General features: G+C 40.5%; 1 protein-coding gene across 3 annotated transcripts in view; it reads left to right on the top strand.

The window, feature by feature from the left end:
- Positions 1–2,627: 2,627 nt before the first annotated feature.
- The window catches only part of scml2 (Scm polycomb group protein like 2), a 32,234-nt gene continuing 11,009 nt past the window's right edge, over positions 2,628–23,852 (top strand). The window contains exons 1-7 of one of the 3 annotated variants that reach the window (XM_079662478.1): positions 2,628–2,835; positions 5,551–5,622; positions 5,873–5,938; positions 6,824–6,894; positions 7,634–7,868; positions 15,511–15,599; positions 16,129–16,372. In XM_079662478.1, coding sequence (XP_079518604.1) covers positions 5,601–5,622; positions 5,873–5,938; positions 6,824–6,894; positions 7,634–7,868; positions 15,511–15,599; positions 16,129–16,372 — 727 coding nt within the window. In that variant the 5' untranslated portion in view covers positions 2,628–2,835; positions 5,551–5,600. Of the gene's footprint in view, positions 2,836–3,676; positions 4,555–5,550; positions 5,623–5,872; positions 5,939–6,823; positions 6,895–7,633; positions 7,869–15,510; positions 15,600–16,128; positions 16,373–23,852 lie in introns of those variants that run through there. The other 2 variants (XM_079662480.1, XM_079662479.1) reach the window with 2 other exon arrangements.

Here is a 23,852-nt window from a genome sequence, read left to right as displayed (position 1 = left end):
GTGCTGATATTTTCAGACTTTGTTCTTTACTTTCTCCGTCTTTATATGTAGAAGATATTAAGTTTTCTCCGTAATGTTGTTTCCATAGCAACAACAACTTCCTGTCAACTCGCCTTCAAAATAATATATTATATCCTTTTCAGTTTCACAGAAGACAAATTGGGTTATTTACATAATATTTTTACATGATTTTGTTGTGCAATTAACAATCAGATGGACACTCGATAAAGGAAATGTTCAAATTCGGCTCTGATCGTAGCAACATCGGGCCCAGAGGCGGTTCTAGGGGGGGGGGGGGCAGTGCCCCCATAACACTGACTTCGGACCCCCTGTGGCCCCCCTAAAAATAAAAATAAATAAAAAAAGTTTATGATTAAACGATTTCTTGGCTGACGGAATAGGCGGAAGTAACGATATTTGTCATTCTAGTCGGACCCATTAGAGCAGGGGTCTCCAACACGTCGGTCACGAGCTACCGGTATCTCGCAAGCTCTGAATAGCCCCTACTTTACAAATATGTTTTTTTTTATAGGACAGTAAAAAAAAAAAAACAGTTTGAAAGGGGAGTGATTAGTAAAATATGCATAAATAAAAAGAAAGAATACTATAGGTAACATAAGATAGGAATAAACTAGTTTAAATGATTTGTTATTAGTTGTGATCATATTCTAAAGATTTGTTGATTATTGAAAAGTATACAGCTCTCTTTCATGAGTGTTGAGAGCTGTATCCATAAATTCATTTTGTGCTCAAAGTGCACCAGATTGATGCATTTAACTTCAACATTTCAAAAAAAATCTTCCCGGGGGTTCATGCCCCCGGACCCCCCTAGAGAAGGTTAGGTAGACCCCCAAATAAAGCAGGTTCAAATAATTAAATTGCATACATTTTCTTTTTAGTAAACAGTGAAAACGGGTCCCACAGACCCAAACAGCACACAAAGGTAAGCGTATAATAATGTGTAATGAAACAAATATCAATAACTGTATTGCATTGTTTTCTTAGGTGTATGCGCAATTACTTCATACTGTCTTTGTCTTTTTCGTCCTGCATTTATTGTGCCCCCCTCATAAAAAACTGGCCCCAGCCTGGCCCCCCCAGTCAAATTGGTCTAGAACCGCCACCGATCGGGCCATTCGTGAGCGCATCTTAAGTCTTCGTATGACCGCCGGTGGAGTTTCAGGCTCCGGCAGCAACTTCGTGAGCGGCGGCAAAATCTTTGGCATGCCAAAAAATTGCCGAAGGACCTTGCGAAGGGTCAATTTTGCCCTTCGTAAGGCCATCGTTAGGGCATCTTGTTATCATCGGTGCCATTGGGCATTCGCCCCGATCAGAGTGAGGGCGAATGCACCGATGATAACACGAAGATGACACGACTTGACAAGATGCCCTCACGAGTGCCTTACGAAGTTGCCGCTCACGAAGTTGCTGCCGGAGCCTGAGAAACTCCACCGGCGGCCATACGATGGCTTAAAATGCCCTCACGAATGGCCCGATGTTGCTACGATCATAGCCAAATTTGAACATTTCCTTTATCGTGTGTCCATCGGGTGTCAATTTCGGGACAGTGTGACAGGGGCTTTATGCGTTTCAGAGGGGAAATACTGAAGTTTTTGTATCTGAGCTTGAAAGATGTTTTTTTTCTAACTGCCTTTAAATAGATATACTGTATGTAGATATACTGTAGTGTCTACTTTAGAAATCATAAGATTATAAATATGCACAACATAAAGATTCACCCGTAAATAATGCAGCAGACTACTACGTTAATATATTTTATCACATAAAACAGACTAAAGGTGGGATAGGTAATTCACTTCAGAAACACCTGTTATATTCCATGGAATGCTCTTAACATCCCGATAGCAATGAATACATTAAATGCTTTGACAATAAATACATACAAAAATGCATCTGTGGAAGCCGTAGTAGCTACTGTAAAAAGCACGACCAGTATGGCCTACCTGCCCGTCAGCCTTTCATCTCGTGCACAAATTTATCTCGTGCCCTCATTGGTCATGTGCGCTTCCGTGTGTGTTGGAGGAGGGGCTCTGTAAGGAAGTCTGAAGGAAGGGGCAGATTTTTTTCAGTTGCGTACTTTCAAATTCTAGCGCACTTGAGCTGGTTTCTCCATTCTTACCTAAATGATGCATCAGCTTATAAAGTATAGAAGAACCCCATCAGCTGTTTAGTCTGAAAGAATATTAATAGAAACCTAAGAAAAGTTGTTAACAAGCATTCTGGATAATGAGTAGCTACTTTTACTTTAGGTACAATTTGCTTGTAATATTTTGTGTTAGTATATACTTTTGCAAGTTTTATTCTTTTTACTCTGTTGTGTTAAAAGGATGTAAAAAAGGATGTAGGTTATGTCAACATTAATAATCATCCAATGTCCTTTTATTGGGCTATAGTTTATATTGTTATTACAAACACTTAATCTACTAATGTTTCTCATTTTCATTCAGAGTTTTTTTCTTATTTAGCAGTCACTCACTCAGGTCTGACCTTCCGGTGTCTGCAGTTATAATAACCTGTGGCATTTTCACCACCCTCTCCTGCATTAAAACAGAGAAAAACACAATAAATGTTAATGTTTTCGTTTCCAAACGACATGCAGTTTATTATAACAAGCGAACATTAAACAATATCTGTTTCAATAAAACGACTAATTGACAATTTCCCATTACTCTTGTCTGTTTCTTTTTCTTTTTTTAAACCTCCAGTGGAAAATATGAATTACAGCACTGCGTGGTGGACATGCGCGGAGCTGCAGCGGATATGGCGGCTTGCATCTGATAGAAAGTGAGGAATCTCCCATCAAAATCCAAAAAGGTTGGTACGGCTGCTGTCTCATTATTACTCTGATGTGCTGCCAGTGACGGGTTTGAAGGGATAAGCGGTCAGGTTAGCTGCTGTTTGTCCCTGCAGTGACTCAGACAGCGTGTATATACTGTTTTCTGTTCAGGCGGACAGCTCGCTGCGTTCAGGAGCTACGTTGAACTCTGCAGATTCCCCCTTTGCTTTTTGTTTACTGGATTCCTGAAGAGGGTTACACTTCAACCCAAAACACGTTTGCGATCTTCCAGCCTTATAATGTTCCTATCACGCTCCGTTTTGTATCGAAACGTTAGCGGTGTTTAGCCTATAGACTGTATGGTTTAGCCCTGTATAATGACCACTGTCCCGCCCACAAACTGGGACCATAACGCAAAAGAAAATGCGTCACATGCCTTTCTTAAAATCTAATTTCTTCTTCTGCTGATTCAGTGTTTCCCCTCCGAGCCTGCATCATGCAAATGAAAAAGATGTGTGCTTTTCATCAACCACACGTTCAATCTTAAGTCACAGAGATGAGACCTAAATGTTAGTATCAGGAAAACTGTTTTTATGAAAAACATTCTGAAATGAAAGTTTTTTTGGATATGAAACCATGTTTTAAGTTACCTCCCTGGAGGTGACGGTCTGCAGCGGGTCACACCCCTCAGCCTCCCGGCGGTAATGTGTGTAATTATTATCTTTAAATAATACATTATATATATATATATATATCATATATATAATATAATATAATATATATATATATATATAATATAACTATTGGATAGCCAAACCTTTAATTGTTAAATCAAGTCATTTTTTCTTCCATAGATTGACTGCTTTATTTCTTTGTCTTGTGGGAATGTATTTGGGCTTTGAACTTCCAACTACTTCCACTGAAATTCAATTGTGGGTGATACACCAGGCCAACTTGTACATTTCTCCGAAACCTCTCACATGTCTGAATTTTTTTTGTTTCAAATTAAGTATCATAAGAACAAAACATCTTGAGTGTAAAGTTTTGAGTATAACTATTTGTGCATTTCTTTTATCACATGAGAAAAACCACCATAAGTCACATTGTGACAGCTCCTCATGTCAAGGAAAAGTTATGACCCCTCCTGAAACCAGATCTCAGGGTCATTTTTCAGATCTTCTCACTGTTCAGGTTAGTGAACATTACTCTAATCCTAGATAAGTGGGTGCCTTAGTGCAAATGGGGGTTGTAAAATGAAGTGCTTCCTGGTCTGATGGGTGTTTTGTGTCAGACTCTCTTGAGCAAGAGAGGCAGAGCAGAGCAAACACTGAAGCAGGCTGCAGCTGAGTGAAGAGCAGAGTTGGAATCCTTTTCATGTCGCCCCGCAGACGTCCCGCATCCACACGTCGTAATGGCTTTTTATGGCAGCTTGGAATCTTTATGGCTCCTTCTGGCTCAATGGGATTCGCTGCAGAGACAGAAGGGTCTTCAGAGGGAGGGACAGACACAATGCATTGCAGATGCTGAGATTTTTAAACCAGGAAAAGGAGACATTTTCTGGCTTCTGAAGCGAATATAACATCTACATTTCTGGATTACAGTCCATCACAACATTTTTTGATGCTCTCATACCGTGGATAATTGTTTTGCTTCATTCTTGAGCTATCACTATGTACAGAATTTCCAGGGAGTGGGAGTATGTTCAGAGTTTTTGTGAACCTACATGTTTGGGCCAAATTTTCAGCGTTGATCGTGTGGTAACTATTTTATTTTATTAATATTATGTAACCTGTATTAGGAGTAAAGGTTAGTCCTGAAGCAAAACTTGAAATGTAGAGACCTTTGACACATTTCAAATCGGCATGAGTGAACATGTTGTTGGTAGGGTTTATGCAGTGTCATAATTATTTGTTCGGCAAAATGAATAGGATTAAATGTTTTTATTGGAATGTAATGCATCCTTAGAGACTGTCAAATATTATCTGTTTTAATCCAATTTGATTATGACATTATTTAGTTTTTCTGTTCCTCAAACCAACTTGTTTACCATGACCTTTATGCCTTTATTTGTCTCCAATGTGTCAAAGGTCTCATCTGTTCGTACCTCAGACAACAATATTTAAAAAAAAAAAGGCCAAGTTTCGATTTTAAACAGCTAAGTAGCTTTAGCAAATGTTACTATTGCATTACTGGGGGAATATTTAAATATATTATACACCCATTTGGAGCTTCAGTGAATATTTAGGTATAGATTGGAAAACAACCTTGGCCTTGGCTACACAGACCGTTTTTTATATAAATTACAAAAAACCCTTACCCTGTAAAATGTTAGTGCAGGATATAAATAAACAAACCCAAATCAACCAAATAAAAATAAAGATAATTAAATTAAGGGGCAAACATAAAAGACTGAAGCCTTAATTGAAAAAAAACCCTAAAAGTTTCCCTGAAGTTTGTGTCATGGTGCATAAACACTTTTCCATGTTTAGTTTTACCAGAGGCAAATCAGAAATGTATTTTAGAACATTAGGTACTTTTTCACCCAACATACACATAGGATCCGATGCAAAGTCAGTGCAAAGGGAAAGGATTGTTGCACATTAGTTTCAAATCTGTTAATTTTGATGCGGATGTGAATCAAAGATGTGTATTTACTATTTAAACAATATATCTAAACAATACTGTCATCTTTTTACTTGAAATGCTGTTCAATATCACATGAAACCCTTCCCTCCTGTTCTGTGTCTGTGCAGGTAGCAGCCTGTCCGACTTCACTTACCCTGCACGTTTAACTGTGGTCATCATGGGCCGAACACCACACAGAGGTAGGCCTACACAGTGCTGACTGAACAAATGTACTAGACTTCAACACCAGTTTGATCATAAAACAAACACAGAAGGATAACAAATACTCACTAACGCTTTCCAACCACATAATTCGATTTTTTGGTAGTCTTTCTTTTCTCAGAACTATTCCCATAGCAGGTTTTATGCCTTCATTCTCACAGTAATTAAAGTCTGTATGTCAGCAGCTCCCACATTCTGATGAGCAGTTCAATCGTCTTTTGATTTCAGATCAGAAAGAGGAGAAAGAGAGACGCAGCAGCATCACAGCAGGATCTCCCCTCGACAAATCTAATGGTTGGCAACTCTGATCTCTGGCTTCTTTCTGTTCAGAGTTAATCCTTTCATTAACCCTCTAAAACTTTCAGATAATAGCTTTTGTAATCCAGCCGCTTCGGTTCCAGAACGAGCACTAACCTATGTTTATTATCTTATATACATTTCTGGTGTGGGTAAATAACATATTTTAATCTATATGTTAAACTCCATTTTAAGAAGGTTTTTCCAGTTTTCCCAGATTTTTTCCAAAGATTCTTTTTTTTCAAAGTCTTGTTTGAGTATTTCTCTTCAGCTTCCTGGCTGGTGCAGATTTAGCAACAAAGGTATAAACAAGTAAACATGGTTGTTTTGCTCCCAACTGCAACTCATTACTTCCAAACTATCAGTTGAATAATGCTAAATGTAGTTCAATATTATGTTGGATAATGCTCTGTGGCTGAAGGCCTTTACAATACATTGAAGAAGAAAAAAAAGAAACACTTTCCGAAAAATTATTGATTAAGCTATTTGTTTTTTATAGCATGTCTTATGTGTCCTTAGTAAAACAAACATTGGGTCAGATTTGAAGTTGATTGGTCACATTGCATGGAAGCTATTGGAAAAAAAAGAAACAATATGTTCGATTTTATAAAAAACTCTATTATATTAAAATTATTTTTTTCAGGATGCACTCTGCACCAACTCTTTTAATAATTTTATTATCTTGTTTTTCACCTAGAGCACATAAATACTTATATCTTAGGTAAATGTTTAACCTTGTTTTACCTGTCTATTTCTGTGTATGTGAGCAATACACAGAGCAACCCAAAACACTCAATGACATTTTTTGTATGTGTACTCATACTTGAACCTGTAAAGCAGTTTCTGATCTTATAATAATCATCCGTTTGTTTTTTATGCTAGAATCATTCAGATGGGAAGAATATCTGAGAGAAACGTCCTCGACTGCAGCGTCACCGACTTGCTTCAAACAGGTTAGCTGCTTTTTTATTATCATTGCATTTAAAGGGTCCAATGTTATTCATACTCCTTGTTGTTTTCTTTAAATGTTTGTATCTTAAAAATGGTTAAATACAGTCTGCTATAACTCCGCCATTTTTTTGTTTTTAAATTAGGGTTGTTTGGTTATAATGTGTTGTTTGAGGTATATTCTCTATTTGTCTCACTGTTAACAAAGACCAAGAGCAAAATAAAACCTAACAATTGTCTGAGGAATACTGAGTATTTTTCCGTGCCATAGAGCTCCATTCTTTAAAAAAAAAAAAAGATTAAAAACACATCCCCTTGTTGTAGTGAGTGATATGTTTCTTTATTACGATGAACATGAGTTTATTTTTAAAATAAAGTAAAATAAACCGCTGCTGGCTGAAAATAGTCAAAATCAAAGAGTTTATTTAATACTGCTACCCCACCAGCTTTTAAAGGAAAACAATTTAGTTTTATTGACACATTTTTAAAGATTTACATAAAAAATTTTCAGTAGGAAGAAATTGGCTGAGTAGGCTACATTAGACGATGAATATCGGCAGCTTTATTCTCTATTTACTGTAAATACATACAAAGTTGCAGTATGCACAATATTACAACGTAGCCTACTGTGTTTTTCAAATAAATCACAATTTATTAATTGGAGTATAATTAGATGTGTAATACATAAAATATGTGTCCTCACAAAACATGATAGTGACTCAAGGTCCTTGTGTCCCTCTGCAGTCCAGAATTCCCCCCTCTAATGACTTTAAAGCGGGAATGAAGCTTGAGGCACGGGACCCTCGCAACTCTAACTCTGTGTGCATTGCAACGGTGATGGGCATGATGGGCACTCGCCTACGCCTGCGTCTGGATGGAAGTGACAACACCAACGACTTCTGGAGACTGGTTGATTCGTTAGACATCCAGCCAATAGGAACCTGTGAGAGGACCGGAGACATGCTGCAGCCACCGCTGGGTGAGTGTCTTTAAACATAGATACTTGAGGTTATGCAGGTGATGTCGTGATGCTTTTGGAATGACATCGTTTTTTGTTTATGTTCAATAGGTATTGTAGCTGCCTTTACACATTGTTAACTGTTGCATGCAGAGTGTATACAATATGGACATTCTACTACAGAGAAGCATGTTGACCTGTAAACTTCAATCGCAACCAGAGGCAGAAAGACATCCAGGTGTATTTGGCATACTGTATTTGGCATTATAATCAGAGATACTTTATCCATTCCACAGCCAGGACATTTTCATTGCTACATTTTTTGTCTTGGGATATACTCAGTATGCACTTTCTTGTATACTGAGCATTTAAACTGGGAAGTTTACCTGATAAACAGATTCACTATCCTCTCTTTTCAAATAGTCTATTGATAATACATGTATTGGACCAATGGTGTCACGTGACGGACCCGGAAGTTGTAATTCCACTGTTTAGCCACTGTGAAAATTGGTTAAAAGCTGGCACTATACAGTTAATTTAAAAAAAAAAAAAGTTTAACCAAAGAAATTGATTTTCAGAAATGAGATTTAACTAAAAGAAACACAATGTTGCTCTATTATGAATCGCAAGCTTCACTGCTAAGAAAAAGTCCCTGATTGTCAAGTTTTCACCACAGGTACAGAACGCTAATGTTATTAGCATAAGCCTATGGGATTTTACCTTGAATATATTAGCATAATGGCTAATGGACTAACACAATACTTGTAGCTTAACACATTATTATTTATATACGCTATTTACTCACTGTTTCGTGGTTTTAGTCATTGCATTTCCCGACAGAAGAGTATGGTTGACTTTCAGTGTGGATGCACGTTTTACAGTGAAACAGCAGCTTGATCTGCAACACGTGAGGTTATGATTCCTCACCCCATCTCAGTGTTCATTGACTTTAAGTTAGTGTAAGGAAGGATCACTATTGAATCAAACTGATTTTAATTAGGCAGACACTATTTTGTTTTTCTGACGTTTTAGCAGTTTATCAACCGTTTTCAATTCAGGTGGAAGGTGAGGTGAGCGTGTTATGCAGGCTATGGTGTTATGCTGCAAAAGCGACGCAAATGACCGCGGTGAAGTTATTTTCAGGTTGTATATCCGGATCATGGATAGAACTGGATATAGCGTGGGAGTCGGGGCCTCGTTCATTCCTATGAGAGTTGCTCATTGGCGCATGAAGATAAAATGGCCGTACTTTTGAGAGAGCGAAACGTCACGAAAGTATTCATATCATCCGTTCTTATTGTGCATCCATGGGTAAAGGTAAAACTCATGTAGTACTGAACACGTCACATGATCTAACCCACGGCGCGGTCCCGTGGGTTAGATCCATGGATGTAGATCCGTGTTCATAATGCCGAGGAAAATAACTGTCAGAATAACGCTATTAGCACATTTTATAACTTGAGGAGCGAATGTTTTTAATAAGGGCTATACAAATGTTCATACTGGGTAGCTTATTTGATTTAAAAAAAATTATCCAACGATTTACAGACTTCTCTTTCCCAAAGTTAGTCAATGAGAAAAAGTCTTTCCGGGCCCAGCAACTGATACGGATGTGTAGTACCGCCGTTTGGCCACAACAAATATTTTCCTCAGAGTCCGGCGCACTTCCTGGGAACTTGATCCGTATCCATGACGTCTTCTCTCTTAGTTTGACAGGGTTTTCAACAATGTTATCTTCCATACCTTGCTAATTTGCCTAAGCCTATTACTGAAAAGTATGCTAATAATTAAAAAATGTCAATAGTGTAGTGCCGGTAAGAAGGAGTCGGAGGCGGAGTATTTAAGATGGATTTCCACTCTTTATTTTCTATCAAGCAATAGTGATATCAGACATGTACTCAGTGATGAGAGTCAAGTTAGAGAGCGTTGCTAGCTCTAGCTTGGCAACCTATATCTCCGGTGTTACACTAAACAAGGTCCGTGTAGGAACTGTGACCCAAAAGTGAATTATGGTTAACTAGAGTCACCACACAAGCCCCCCCAGAATTCACAGATAAACAAAGTCCGTGCGGCGGGGAGGAACAACACGCAACCGGAACGAAAGCCTCCGCCGCATCTTGCAGGAAAACCCGTTGAGCCGTAGGAGACCAAGGAACTGCTGCCTTGGGTAGGAATTCCCCTGGGACTCTCAGGGGTTGACCGTAAACCATCTCCGCCGTGGAGCACTGCAGATCCTCCTTAGGCGCGGTCCTCAGGCCCAACATCACCCAGGGTAGCTTGTCGACCCAGTTACCGTCCGTAAGGCCGGCCTTGAGCGCCGCCTTCATAGAGCAATGGAAGCGCTCGCAGAGGCCGTTAGGCTGGGGGTGGTAAGCGGTAGTCCTGTGCAGTTTGACCCCCAAACTGTCTGCAACAGAGCCCCAGAGCCCTGAAGTGAACTGTGAGCCCCTGTCCGAGGAAATGTCTGACGGGGTGCCAAAACGACACACCCACGTCGCGATAAAAGCCCTAGCCACGTCAGCGACTGAAGTCGAAAACAAAAGGAACCGCCTCCGGCCAACGGGTCGTCCTATCCACCATGGTGAGGAGGTAGGAAAAACCCTGAGAGGAGGGCAACGGACCTACCAGGTCGATGTTAACATGATCAAAACTCCTCTCTGGCACTAGGAACCGCTCCAAAGGGGCCTTCGTGTGGCGGTGCACCTTAGCGCGTTGGCAAGCCACGCACCCCCCGGCCCAAGCTCTTACATCCTTTTTCAGCCCACGCCAGACAAACTTCGCGGCCACCAAGCGCACCGAAGGTTTAACGCCAGGGTGAGACAAGCCGTGCACCGCCTTGAAAACAGGACGCCTCCAGTTGGCAGGGACGACCGGTCGTGACAGGCCCGTAGAGACGTCGCACAGAAGGGTGATGCCCGCGTCGCCGAACACCACGTCCTCACGGCGCAGCCCAGCGCTCTCCGTCTTCAGACTCTGGACGCCGGAGTCGGTGACCTGGTCCGCCGCCATACGAGCATAATCCAGGCCCAGCTGGACGGCTCCGATGACGACCCTGGAGAGGCAATCGGCAACCAAGTTCGACTTGCCAGCCACGTGTTTAATGTCTGTGGTAAACTCCGAAATGTAGGAGAGCTGCCGCTGCTTACGTGCCGACCAAGGCTCCGCCACCTTTGACATGGCAAAGGTGAGCGGTTTGTGGTCTATAAACGCCGTGAACTCACGGCCTTCCAACAGAAAACGGAAGTGCCGCACAGCCAAATAAAGACCCAGGAGATCCCGGTCAAAAGCGCTGTACTTGCGTTCCCTCGGCGTCAGCTGCCTGCTGAAAAAAGCGAGCGGTTGCCAAGCTCTGTCCAGCCACTGTTCGTGCACCGTGCCGGCTGCGTAGTCCGAAGCATCCGTAGTGATGGAGATGGGAGCCGTGGATGAAGGGTGAGCCAGCGCGGTTTTAACTTCAGTGAAAGCGACTTCCACCTCTGCTGTCCAGTCGATCGCCTGAACGGGGGTCTTGCCTTTCAGAGCCTCATACAATGGCCGCATGATGTGGGCGGCCCGGGGGATGAAGCGGTGGTAGAAAGTCACCATCCCCAGGAACTCACGCAGCGACCGGGCTGTAAGCGGGCGAGGAAAAGCCGCAATAGCCTCCACCTTCGCCGGCAGGGGTGTTGCACCGTCCTTGGTGACGCGGTGCCCGAGGAAGTTAATGTCAGACACCCCGAACTGGCACTTTGCAGGATTGATGATCAATCCATGTTCACTGAGCCGCGTGAACAGGGCCCGGAGGTGAGACAGGTGCTCCTCCACTGAAACGCTGGCGACGAGGATGTCGTCCAGGTACACGAACACGAACGGCAGGTCCCGCAGCACCGAATCCATCAGGCGCTGGAACGTTTGGGCGGCGTTCTTGAGCCCAAAAGGCATCCGCAGGAACTCAAAGAGTCCAAAAGGCGTTATTACTGCCGTTTTGGAAATGTCCAGGGGGTGCATGGGCACCTGGTGGTTCGTGCCGGCCAGATGCGCTGAAAAGTCCTGTATGTGTGGCACCGGGTAGCGGTCAGGTGTAGTGGCATCGTTGAGTCGGCGGTAATCCTCGCACGGGCGGAAACCGCCGTTCGGCTTGGGCACGACGTGCAGAGGAGAGGCGCAAGGGCTGTTGGAGCGGCGGACGATGCCCAGGCGTTCCATGGTTGCGAATTCCGCCCTCGCTACGGCTAGCTTAGAAGGTTTCAACCGTCGGGCCCTGGCGTAGACTGGAGGCCCCTCGGTGGTGACGTGGTGCTCCACGCCATGTTTGGTGGTGAGCGCGGAGAAAGTGGGCAGCGACAGATCAGGAAATTCGGCCAAAAGTCTGAGAAAAATGTCCTCCCCCGACAGCGAGCCCGACAGCCCGTCGTACGCTGCGCTGCCGAGTGTGCACACGAGAGAAGAAAACGTTAAGGCATCCACTAAAGGTTTATTTTTAATGTAAAAAAAACAGCCCATGAGCACACAAAAAATCCGTTAGAGAGCGTTGCTAGCTCTAGCTTGGCAACCTATATCTCCGGTGTTACACTAAATAAGGTCCGTGTAGGAACTGTGACCCAAAAGTGAATTATGGTTAACTAGAGTCACCACAATAGCTTCTTTGTCATGTGACCTCAACATTCATACTAGATATGAAATACACTCAGTGGTTTTTAACTAAGTACATTTACTCAAATACTGTACTTAAGTAACATTTGAGTTACTTGTACATTACTCAAGTATTTAATTCTGTTGCTACTTTATTCCACTACAAATCATAGGTAAATCGTGTACTTTTACTCCACTACATTTATTGAATACCTTTAGTTACTTTGCAGATTTTGGATTAATGATGTGAAATACAATCAACACTAAAATCAGACTTTTGTGACATTGGAGTAATATTCACAAGCTACCTGCACTAAACAAAGTAATTAAAAACTAGCTGCACCTTTACCAGCTTTGATAAACACATTAATGCATGAATAGTTATACTCAAAACATATAATATATATTATTCTGAAAAGGGGCCAATCTGCATAATGCATACTTTTACTTTTGATAATTTCAGGATATTCTGATGCCAATACCTTTCTACTTTTACTTGAGTAACATTTTGATTGCAGGACTTTTACTTGTAACAGTGTATTGCTACACTCTGGTACTTCTAAGTACAAGATCTGAGTATACCTTTTCCGTCTCTTTTTGTGATTTAATATTAATATAATTGGGAATAATTACGCTGTGTTTTGCGGGAAATAATCTGGAGCTTGATATTAGCATGTTATATTATGAATATACATAAATAATACTTTGAGTAAAAGGAAAATTGAAACAAAATCATATTTTCAAAATGTGTATTTATTTATTCAAGATATCGTACAAAGTCATATTTCCTTCTTGATTCCAACTGCCAACATTCTATGAACTTTCCACCTTAAAGAATGTTCACTTATTTCAACACAGAAATGGCTTTGTATGATATAAGGGGTAATGATCAATTAAAAAAAAGTTTTACCTGCCATGTATACCCACACAAGGCCCACATGGCCAGTTGCAGGTGCTGCTCTTAACTGGGGAACTGAGGGTGATATCCAGCCTCTCCGGGTTTCAACAGCCGTTTTCGTGATGCATTCCTTTTTCCTGCATGTTGAATCTCAAGGAGTTCGCTCTCCACGGGTGTGTTTTGAAAAAGGTGTGCAAATGGTCAACAGCGCTTTATACAGAGCCACGTTCTGTTTCCATGGCATTTACGTACGGGCATTACAATTTGTTGAATACAGTAAATTCTTTCAGTTTAATTAGAGGCTAGTATTATTATTATTATTTTTCTCGTTATGTATGTACAGCTGCTTATTTTCCTTTTTAATATAGTACAGCAGCATATATCCGTGTTTTATTTGTCTCTTGCTCCTTTTTGTGCATTTCTGCCGCTTCCCTTAATTGTGTTAGCAAGTCAAATCCAAAATAATCTCAGCATCTATGTGGTTGCTTTTTTTAAAATTCTGAATATTTAAGCGTACCCAACCAGTCTCTGCAATAATACACATCTGAAGTTGAAATTGAACAGATGATGTTAATTAAATAACGTTTTCTTATATGTCATGATATGCTGTGATCCTAGATATAATCAGATCTTTTAGAAATTATAAAGTCTCTTCTTCCTTTACCTTATGCGTCTAAGACAGGGGTCTGCAACCTTTTTGACCAAAAGAGCCATTTTGCTCCTTTTTCCCCAAACATTTTTTGTCTGGAGCCGCAAAACATATTTCATAGCTTGATAGCTAAGTTGTATTTATTGTTATATCAGACAAAAACTACAGTTTTTTTGCATTTATTAGGCTATTTATTACATGATATAAAACTGTTAACCTCTAATAAGAAACAAAGAACTCCTATAAGGAGAATTACAAATAATACACAGGCCTACTTTAAAATAAATTAAACACAGCACTTGGGGAGTCCTCTGCACATTTGAAGGAAAAAAAAATATTATTAAAATGGGCCCACTTTGAAATAAATATAACATATAGCTGCACCCTAAAACGAGTTAAAGGTAGGGTAGGTAAGAATGGAGAAACCAGCTCGTGTGCGCTAGAATTTGAAGATACACAACCGGAAAAAATAGGCCTCTTCCTTCAGACTTTCTTACAGATTCCCTCCTCCAACACACACGAACGCGCATCATCAATGAGGCCACGAGATAAGTTTGTGCAATGTGCACAGATGGAAGGCTTACAGGCAGGTAGGCCATCCAGTTATTTTAACCGGGTTGGCTAAAATGATTGGTCGTGCTTTTTTACAGCGCTATGGCTTCCAGAGATACATTTTTGTATGTATTTATTGTCAAAGCATTTAATATATTCATTGCTATCGGGACGTTAAGAGCATTCCATGGAATATAACAAAAAGTGGTTTCTGAAATAAATTACATACCCCATTGAATTATGACTGAAGATTGTCAGCTGTCTTCCTCTCCCTTGTTGTTCCTCGATACGTAAAGGCTGCAGCACCGTTGACAACTTCTCTCTACATATCAAACATACCGGTAAACCAGCATCGTTTGCTGTGAAAGCATATAACTCTGTCCACACAGAATTAAATCCTGTGTTCCTCCGGTACTTTTCTTTGATTTATCCATAGTTCGCTCATCGAGCCGGGGGTCCCCGCGCGAGCGCCTCCAAGAAAAGGCGCTCGCGCGGGACCGTGACGCAGGATGTGACGCATATTTTAGTTGACCTAATTAAAACCGTTTTGTTTTTTATTTATGTGTCACAGTATCACCTCAAAATACAAGATAAGAAACATTTCCAACCGTGCAACAAAATATAAATAGTCCTACAACTACTTTTATTTTATTTCCTTCTTATTTTTGTCTAAGCTCAAGGGAGCCAGAGCAGAGGGCTTAAAGGGCCGCATGTGGGCCGCGGGTTGCCGACCCCTGGTCTAAGACGATGAAAGCATGGTCATTAGAGGAATTCTTGAGCGTTATTAGTAAATGGTAGGCTAAAGGCTCAAAGTCAGTAGCAAGTAGTAACTGCATGTGCTGTTGGACATGCAGTTTTTAAACGGGTAAACATGTCATTAGGCAAAATGATTCATACTGCCAACAACTCTGTTCGGGTTTTAATAATTTAAATAAATCAGATTTTCTGTTCAGGTTTCAGGATGAATGCTTCCTCATGGCCCATGTTCCTCCTGCGGACGCTGAGTGGAGCAGAGATGGCCCCTGCCTCTGCTTTTAAAAAGGTAAAGGCAACGAGTAGACGCTACTGAAGCCCCATAGCTGCCAAAAATGAATTGACACATCTGCTGTCAATTTATTCTTGGTTTCATTAAAAAAGTAATACAGCATTTCATTTTGAATAGGGACTCACTTTCAAGGTGTCAGCGTTTTAAATGAATGTAACATTTGACCAAAAACATACTGTACAATATTTAGATGTAACTATTTGAAGTAAAGATGTGTATTTCTTCTCTATAATTGGGTTATTAATAGAAGAATACATTTTGAGTTCACATTATAAAATGTGTAGTTTAATTTTTTCTTTTTCTATTGCAGTAATGAGCACAGTTGGTGGGGTCCTCATTACACTGGATTTGGCACAGCGGCATATATTATTACAGCAAAGTGGAGAAAATTGTGATTTTTTTTAATGAAACACAGTTAAAATGTTGTTTCTTAATAAATAATCATGTTCAAATACTTTCAGGATAGAAACAGAGATAATCGGATTGTACAGTATTAATGTGTTTGTTTATGTGTGTGTGTCATTAGGAACCAGCCACAGCAGTTAAAAACTACTTCCAGCCTGGCATGAAGCTGGAGGCGGTAGACAGGAAGAACCCCTACCTGATTTGTCCCGCCACAGTTGGAGAGGTCAGAGGTCTGGAGATTTTCGTCATGTTCGACGGCTGGCGAGGCGCCTTTGATTACTGGTGCCCCTTTGACTCCAGAGACGTGTTCCCTGTCGGCTGGTGTGCCCTGACGAAACACAGTTTACAGCCGCCCGGAAATTTCTGTAAGTAATACTTATTGATATATACTGATATTTATTTTGTATCGATTGTCATGTAACGTGTAGAGTGTAAAAATTGTTATTTAAGGCTTTTTAATGCTATTTTCTGTGGGTATCAATATATGATATAGCTTGTGCTGATGCCACTGGTTTCCACTAAACAATATGTCACATTTGTATATTACCAATCATGATAATGCATACATTTTCATACAAATTATAATACAAATTAATGTTTCCAGCTATGATCCCATGATTGTTTTAAGATCTTAGTTTGGACCATTATTCATGCCAATAGTTGGATAGTTTAGTGCACAGACTTACTTGGTTGTTCTTGTTTTTAAGGGGAAAGGGGTATTTTATCTCAGATCTTCAAACTACATTATTCAATTGCCCCCACTAGAGAGCAGCAGAGCACAAACTCTGATGCGTCTGCTTCATCATTACAGGCTGAGAGCTGAGTTGGTCAAATTCTGTGACTGACAGCTCAGCGTACTTGTAGAGTTTTCTTTAAAGGGTTTTTTGTTTGGTGCTCTCTCTTCTTAATCATTCCCGATAGTGGGTGTCATATTTCTCGGGCGCAGACTTGAGCCATTATAAAGACAGAGAGGCCTTGTTCAGAGCTTATTCAGTCTGTCTTGCTGTCGCTGAGACTTTACATCACAAAGTGCAAGCATTTGAGTAGATCTTTGGCAAACTGTGACCTGTTGTCGATGAAGTACTCATTGAACTTCATAATAATTGATGTTACATTGTAGGATTATTCATTTTGATGCAGTTGATGTTCTGCAAAACACAAGGGAGGCCTATTGTGGCAGACACAAGCAGCATGACAAGCAGGAACGATAGCTAATAATGCTATAAAAAAAGTGAAAGATATGTTGCTTATTTTCTTAATCTCATAGAAAGAAAAAAGTTTTTTGTAAATACCACAGATTTAATTTGGGGTAGATGAATTGCTTAGTACTTATTCAAGGTAATTATGTGGTATCATGAACTAATGGCTTAATGAGCAGTGTAATTACCTTGCTAAATGTTGGTTCCTTTATTCTTTTAATGAGATAAACTCTTTTAGTGACATCCTATAGATAATTATGTGAGTGTGTATGAAGGCGTAATTTAGAAGGTTAACAATGAACTGAAGTCTACAATTGCAAGACCCTTGAGTGTGTGTTATTGTTCAGAAAGGCACACATGTTCACCCTATCAAGTTAATTTAAAATGTAGAATAACTTATAAATGACAACATCTGTTCTAATTGTTGGATTTTTATTTGTGAATCTCCTCTGTGTTTTTTCCTTCTGCTCTGTGTTGAGCTGGTTGTTTTTGTTGTAGAGGTTGTGACCCGCAGCTCTGACCTCCACATTTAGTCTGCCAAGTTCCCTAAAGATTCAGCGGGTTTGCTTGAAAATATCCCACTCGTATATTAATCCAGTGTTTTACATAACCAGAGGCTGTTTTTTTTTTAAATGTGTGATGTATTGGTCTGCTTTTGGCTCCATTTTGCGCATTGAAAGATGTGGCAAAAAAGCTTGGCAGTCCGAGCAAAATAAAAAACACTGACTTACTCTGAGAGACACAGACTTTGTCATGTATGCCCAGAAATGTTTGTTCATAATCCTCTGAATAGTGTTCCATTGTTTGCACTTGTCATCTAATTTGACTGAGAACTGCCTCGTATTATATCTACTGTTTTGTTTCTGAGAAATGTAAAATGGCAGATTCTTCTGAGGCCCCTTCAGATAACAAGAACTTTAAACCACATTCTTCTGTGTGTTTTGATATACTCCTAATTTTCCCATGGACCCCATGTGGACTCCTGAATGTCACTTAGAAAAAACATTCCCTATATGTTCTGCACAAATTAGAGCTTCAATTGATATTATTAAAGAGTGAACGCAGCACTGAGCCACAATTATTAATCAGGATGTAATTATATGTTAATTAGACACAGCAGTTACAGGAGCATGTCACATATGATGTGCGCTAATGCTGAAGCTTAATGTTGAAGGTTTATCCGTTTAGTTTCTTTGGCTGATATTTAGACATTTCTCATCCATCAAAATGACTTTGACCAATGACTCGAGTGGATATGTTGATTTGGAACATTTGAAGAAATGTTGCAGATGCTGCAAATATCAATCATCCTCATGCTTGCTGTTAGATACATTAGCTCCCATCCAGCAATTTCCTCCCATTGACCCTGTTGTTGGTGCCCGCTGGACAGGAAACAGGTGGCTTTGAATACCTCGGACCAACAACCTTCATTTTGTTGATGGATGGCAGCAGTTACATTTCTCAGTCCTCAGTAGGGCGTTGAGGCAGTCGAGTTTTCAGCCTCCAGTGTTTGTATAGTGTTACACCAGTGAGACGTTAATGTCTGCTTTTATATGAGACTGCCTGGTCTATAAAATACTACGGTAATCATTGTGTGTTTAGAGAGCTGTCATGATGCAACATCCCTATACCTGCCTCTAGAGCTCACCAGGGGCCATTTTCTGTTTTGGAGTGGTCTGTATTGGCAAGACTCAAATGTGCCTTTTTAGATAAATCTAATGACTGGATTCATAAAAATAAACACAGACTTATTTTAAACCTATAATGTGAGCTGCCCTATCCCTAGTGAGAACTTTGTCAACAAGAAAACAATCGGTGAGTCATGCTTACCAGTGGCACTCATGACAAGAAAAGAGGAGAACGGGGATCACCATTTTTGGTATTCTAATAAGTTGTGTTAGAGCAATAAGTAAGGAAAAGGTTGTTTTTAGAAACTATCCCCATTCTGCTTGTGAGATGAGGAAGCCATGGCAGCTCAGCTCTTCTACAGGTCTGCACTGCACTGAGATTTAAACATACATACATATAAAGTGAAATGTCATTTGTGTCTGTGGAATTCTTCCAGAACACACAATGATTTTGTTGGAGAGAATGTAGCTTGAGCTTGAGCCAGGTTAGTTGGTTTGAATAAAAAAAAATACATTATCTACTCACAATTCTTAGAAAATATAGTGCACCTTTACAAGGCAAGCCCTGGGTGGAGATCCTCGGACACTCAGATGGGGATTGTATGATCTAATGCAGTGGTTCTCAAATGGGGGTACGCGGACCCCTAGGGGTACGTTGGAGTACTGCAGGGGGTACGTGAGATTTATTTTATGTTAATGAAAAAAACAACATCATAATGCATTTAAACAAACTACTAATAGTAGATTAACTACTTTATTCAAAGGTTTACAGTAATTCTGGATAATGAAATGGGAAAAATAAACGGGGTGCTCTCTTTTCCTCTCCCTCTCCTGACAGCCCGTCAGTCTCGTGCAGCTCGCTGAACCTGTAATAAGTGACCGGACAGTAAAGAATACACATATGTATAACTAGTATAGATGGTTCCAGAGTAGAAAACTAGCTAAGTGTGTTAGGTCTAACTCTTAGTGTATTTAATTTTGCTCCACTCAACGGTCTGCGGCGGAGCTGTGATCATGCAGAGCTGCGTGTTCTCCGTCAGCAGCAGCTGATCTGGTCTCTGATCTCTCTCTCTCGCGTCCGGACTTCACTCGCGTTTATTTCCAAATCTATCAGATCTAGCTAGTTATAGCTAATGATATGACTGCCTGCTTATCAAAGGACACCTAAACAATAAGCGTTGCTTGGCAACGGCTTGTGGCTGCAAAGTATAGCGCAGCATTATGCATAATGTTTATATGAGGGGTCAAAATCCCATGCTCATAAAATGCTCATATATTTTTTCTCTTCATTCCGCTCGCCCCAAAATAAATAAATATACACATTTTTAGGAAAAGTAACGAAGTTTGAGCAGTGTGGGTTTTATATGAACAGAGTTTCACATATTTCAAAACGCGAAGTGTAATAACTGCAGTTTGCCTCCCTGTCACTGAGAATGACAAAGGTCCTCAGTAAAGCACAAGCGCATGTTTTTCACTCAATTGTAAGTACAACTTATTAAAAAGATCAGTTCAATGCAACTAATGTCGTCTTAGTGTTATTGCATGATGTTAAAATTGGTTTGCCATGAATTTAGTGATGGATAGTAAACATTTGAAATGTAGCATTTAAGTGTTTCTCAGTTACAAGGTTGTTGTTTTACTGTACCTCTTTATATAGGCATTTTTTCCTAAACTAATTGTTTTTGCGCTGATCAGGGGGTACTTGGCTGAATTTTTTTTTCAATGGGGGTACATTACTGAAAAAAGTTTGAGAACCACTGATCTAATGAACCGATTAAGGAAGGGGAAGACAAATCTGTCTGGTTGAATCCCAGATTTTCTGACCAGTCAGCCAACACAACTGACAGGGTTGTCATATTTCACAGTTTGTGGGTTGGTTAGCACTCCAGATTCCCAAATATGTGTGCACCAGCACGAGTTTGTCCCCAAAGAAGTAAACAGATTTGTGCAGCAGATGAATTCATACAACTGTCTGCTTGACCATTGTCTAATCCATAATCAAAGTTGTTGTGATCCAGGTCTGTGTTTGCAGAGAGCATGACACAGATGTACTCTTTGTGCGTTAGTCCATTTTGAAGAAATAAATAGTGATGATAATAGCAATAGCAGACAGCTATGTTTGTATGGGAGTACTGTAAGTGAATAAGTAGGGCATGTTTGAGGTTTTAATGAGCTGATATAGCTGTACATGTGAGAAAGGGAGTGAGAGACAGTAATTACTACTCCATTTAAAATGTCTAATTAACTTTCCTCAAAATGTCCATGTTGTGACCCTGCTATTCTTTTTTGTAAGAAGTTACAGCGGATGCCAAAATTGAGTTTCTAATAATTGTTTCTCTTTTCTGGACGGTAAATCATCATGCAAAACTGAATTTTTTCTTTCATGTTTTGTGTGATACGTCTTTGTCTTGGCTTGTTGGTGAACTGAACTGGGTCAGAATGCAAAATAGCCCGAATAATGCATAGAATAATAGAGCACCCCTCCATTTGAACAGATACAGACACTTGGTACTAGCTTGGGTCTATTTATGGTAAAATTACCTTTTATATTCTATAGTTAGGCTAAGACAGGCATTTTATTTTTGAATGCTTAACTAAAGTATAAACTAGGAAATAATTGTTTATTAGGGCATTTTGCCACAATTTACCAAGGTATTATTTATTAAAAAGATGACATCAGTGCCTTAAAGTCAAAGCTGTTGTTTCCTTTATGTGAACCTTACAACCTCTTCTTTCATTTAAAATCATAAGCAGTGCAAGAAGGATGTCAAATATGTAAGCTCGTTGATACACCACTGCTTCACATACTTGTATGAAATAGTTTGTTCCTTGAATCTGCAACATCAGCCCTATCAGAAGACTGAAGGGATTTCCCATGCAGGCTTCCTCTAAATGCTCAGCTCCACATTGTTCCAGAGCCAGGGTGATATCCGACTGCACCACTGTTTCCTGACACTGGACCTGGCCATCTTTCACCAGGGAATGCCTGAATAGGGTCACAACGAGGGGGCACCTCTTTCTGGGCTGTGCTTACGTACGTACTTTCGTTCGTTCGTGTGTGTGTTGAGTGAAAGCTTGCATACGTGTTCACCAACTCCAGGAGTTTGCCCAGTTTCATTTGGGACTCTTCTGATCCAGTTTAACCTTTTACCTCCCCCATCCCCCATCCGATCCGAGAGCCCCACAGTTAACCCCTCTCCCCCGTCTTCTCCCCCTCCCCCAGGGGCTCGCTGAGAAGCAGGTGACTGATGTAGACTGTCGATATGGCCTACAGATAACATGAATAAAGGGCTCAACTCCCCCCTATCCCTCCTCACTATCCAACATACCCACCCTTCCCTCCCTCAGTCTACCCCTCCCTAGCCCCTATGCAAATATAAACACCACTCCCCCCCCCCCCCCCCTCCTCATGCTCATTCATTGGAAGGGAAGCAGCAGCAGCAGCTTGAACCAGCAGCAGCAGAAGCAGCAGCAGCGTGGGCTTTGTTGTGGACTACTGCCGGGAGAAACAAGAAGGAGACACACATAGAGAAAGCAGCTGATAGAAAGACAGAAAACAGCCATGGAGTGCAGATGAGAAGAATATAGAGTAAGTTAGGAAGAGGAAAAACAGTCAGAAAGAAGAAACACATCAACACAAGAGAAAGAGTTGCTACTAAAAGAGAACCAGGAAGCAACCAGACTGAGTGACTAGTATTGTTACGGACAACTATCATTACCACTGCCTCGACTACTACTACTACTACTACTACTACTACTACTACTACTACTACTACTACTACTACGAGAGCCACAACTAAAGCTGAGAGACTCCTGGTGAGTTTTTGTTGTTTTCTTCAAGTTAAACTTCACACTTTTTATTTCCAGTATTTTGCCTCCATTGTTTTTTAAAGGTTGTTTTAGTTATACAATGCAGTTCATTGAAGTCAAGTGGAGTTATATTTCTGTAGCAATAACATGTTTCATTAGACTTCTGGGGATTCTTCTTCCCTAAAATGTTACAAATCAACATGTGTAAAAACTGCACTAATTCAAACTAATTCAGTCAATGATTTGTTCGGTTCAGGAAGTAGTAGTGGTGGTCTTAGAAATGATTGTGTTTAGATTGGATAATTCTTTCCCCAAATGGCTTTAAGGATTATTAACTAAAAAAACTGCCTTTACATTTTAACTCATTGTGCTGGCAAAACCTACAAAGGGAAGTGAAAGGTAAATCTGCTGTTCACATGAAAGTTGCATGTCTTCTCACATGTGTAGCAGCCGCCTACTCGGGTGTTAATGATTAAAACTGCAGCTTGACACTGTTTTCTTTGTTCAACGTGAAGACTTTTTGAATGAATTGCATTCAGTCAAATTCATTTAGAGAGCCTAGTGGCTATTGCTTGTCAGAGAGAATCAAACTTTGTAGATTTAACAGTGTTTTGTCAGTAATTATTTTTGGTGCTCCATGTGTTTTTAATTTGTGTGTGTGTGTGTGTGTGTGTGTGTGTGTGTGTGTGTGAGAAACATCAGGAATTAGTTTGCCAAATAATGAGGGAAGGATTAGTGGTCTTCAGATATTTTCATTGCTGTTTTTATTCCCTTGTTTTGATCATTATATGAACTTATTTGACTCTATTCAACGGTGAACATCCACTTAAGTTGCATTCAAAACACTGGTGGTTCATATAGAATTTGTGTTGTCTTTACACATTGTGCCTGAAGCTATTTAAGTAACTTCCTCCTCTCTTCAGTCTGCACACAGTCACACACACACACCTGATTAGCAGTTCATGAGTTTTATACTGCTTTAGATTTACTCAACAGCATGTGTGTATGTGTTTGGGTGCTCAGCATTTGAGGGTGGAGGGGGTGTGGTTGTAATTAGATGAGGCTCTGTGTGGAGCCCCTCCCCCCACCCCCTAGACAGCAGACACACTTCCCAGCGACCCCGTTCTCATGCGTGCATGTGCGCTCACACACTGTCACACACACACACGTTTCCTCAGGCTGTAGCTCAGACGGGTCGACGGGTCAGT

This window comes from Notothenia rossii (genome assembly GCF_949606895.1).
Source record: "Notothenia rossii genome assembly, chromosome: 2".
Classification (NCBI taxonomy): domain Eukaryota; kingdom Metazoa; phylum Chordata; class Actinopteri; order Perciformes; family Nototheniidae; genus Notothenia; species Notothenia rossii.
The sequence above is the reverse complement of the archived record's forward strand: the minus strand, read 5'-3'. Positions and strand labels throughout refer to the sequence as shown.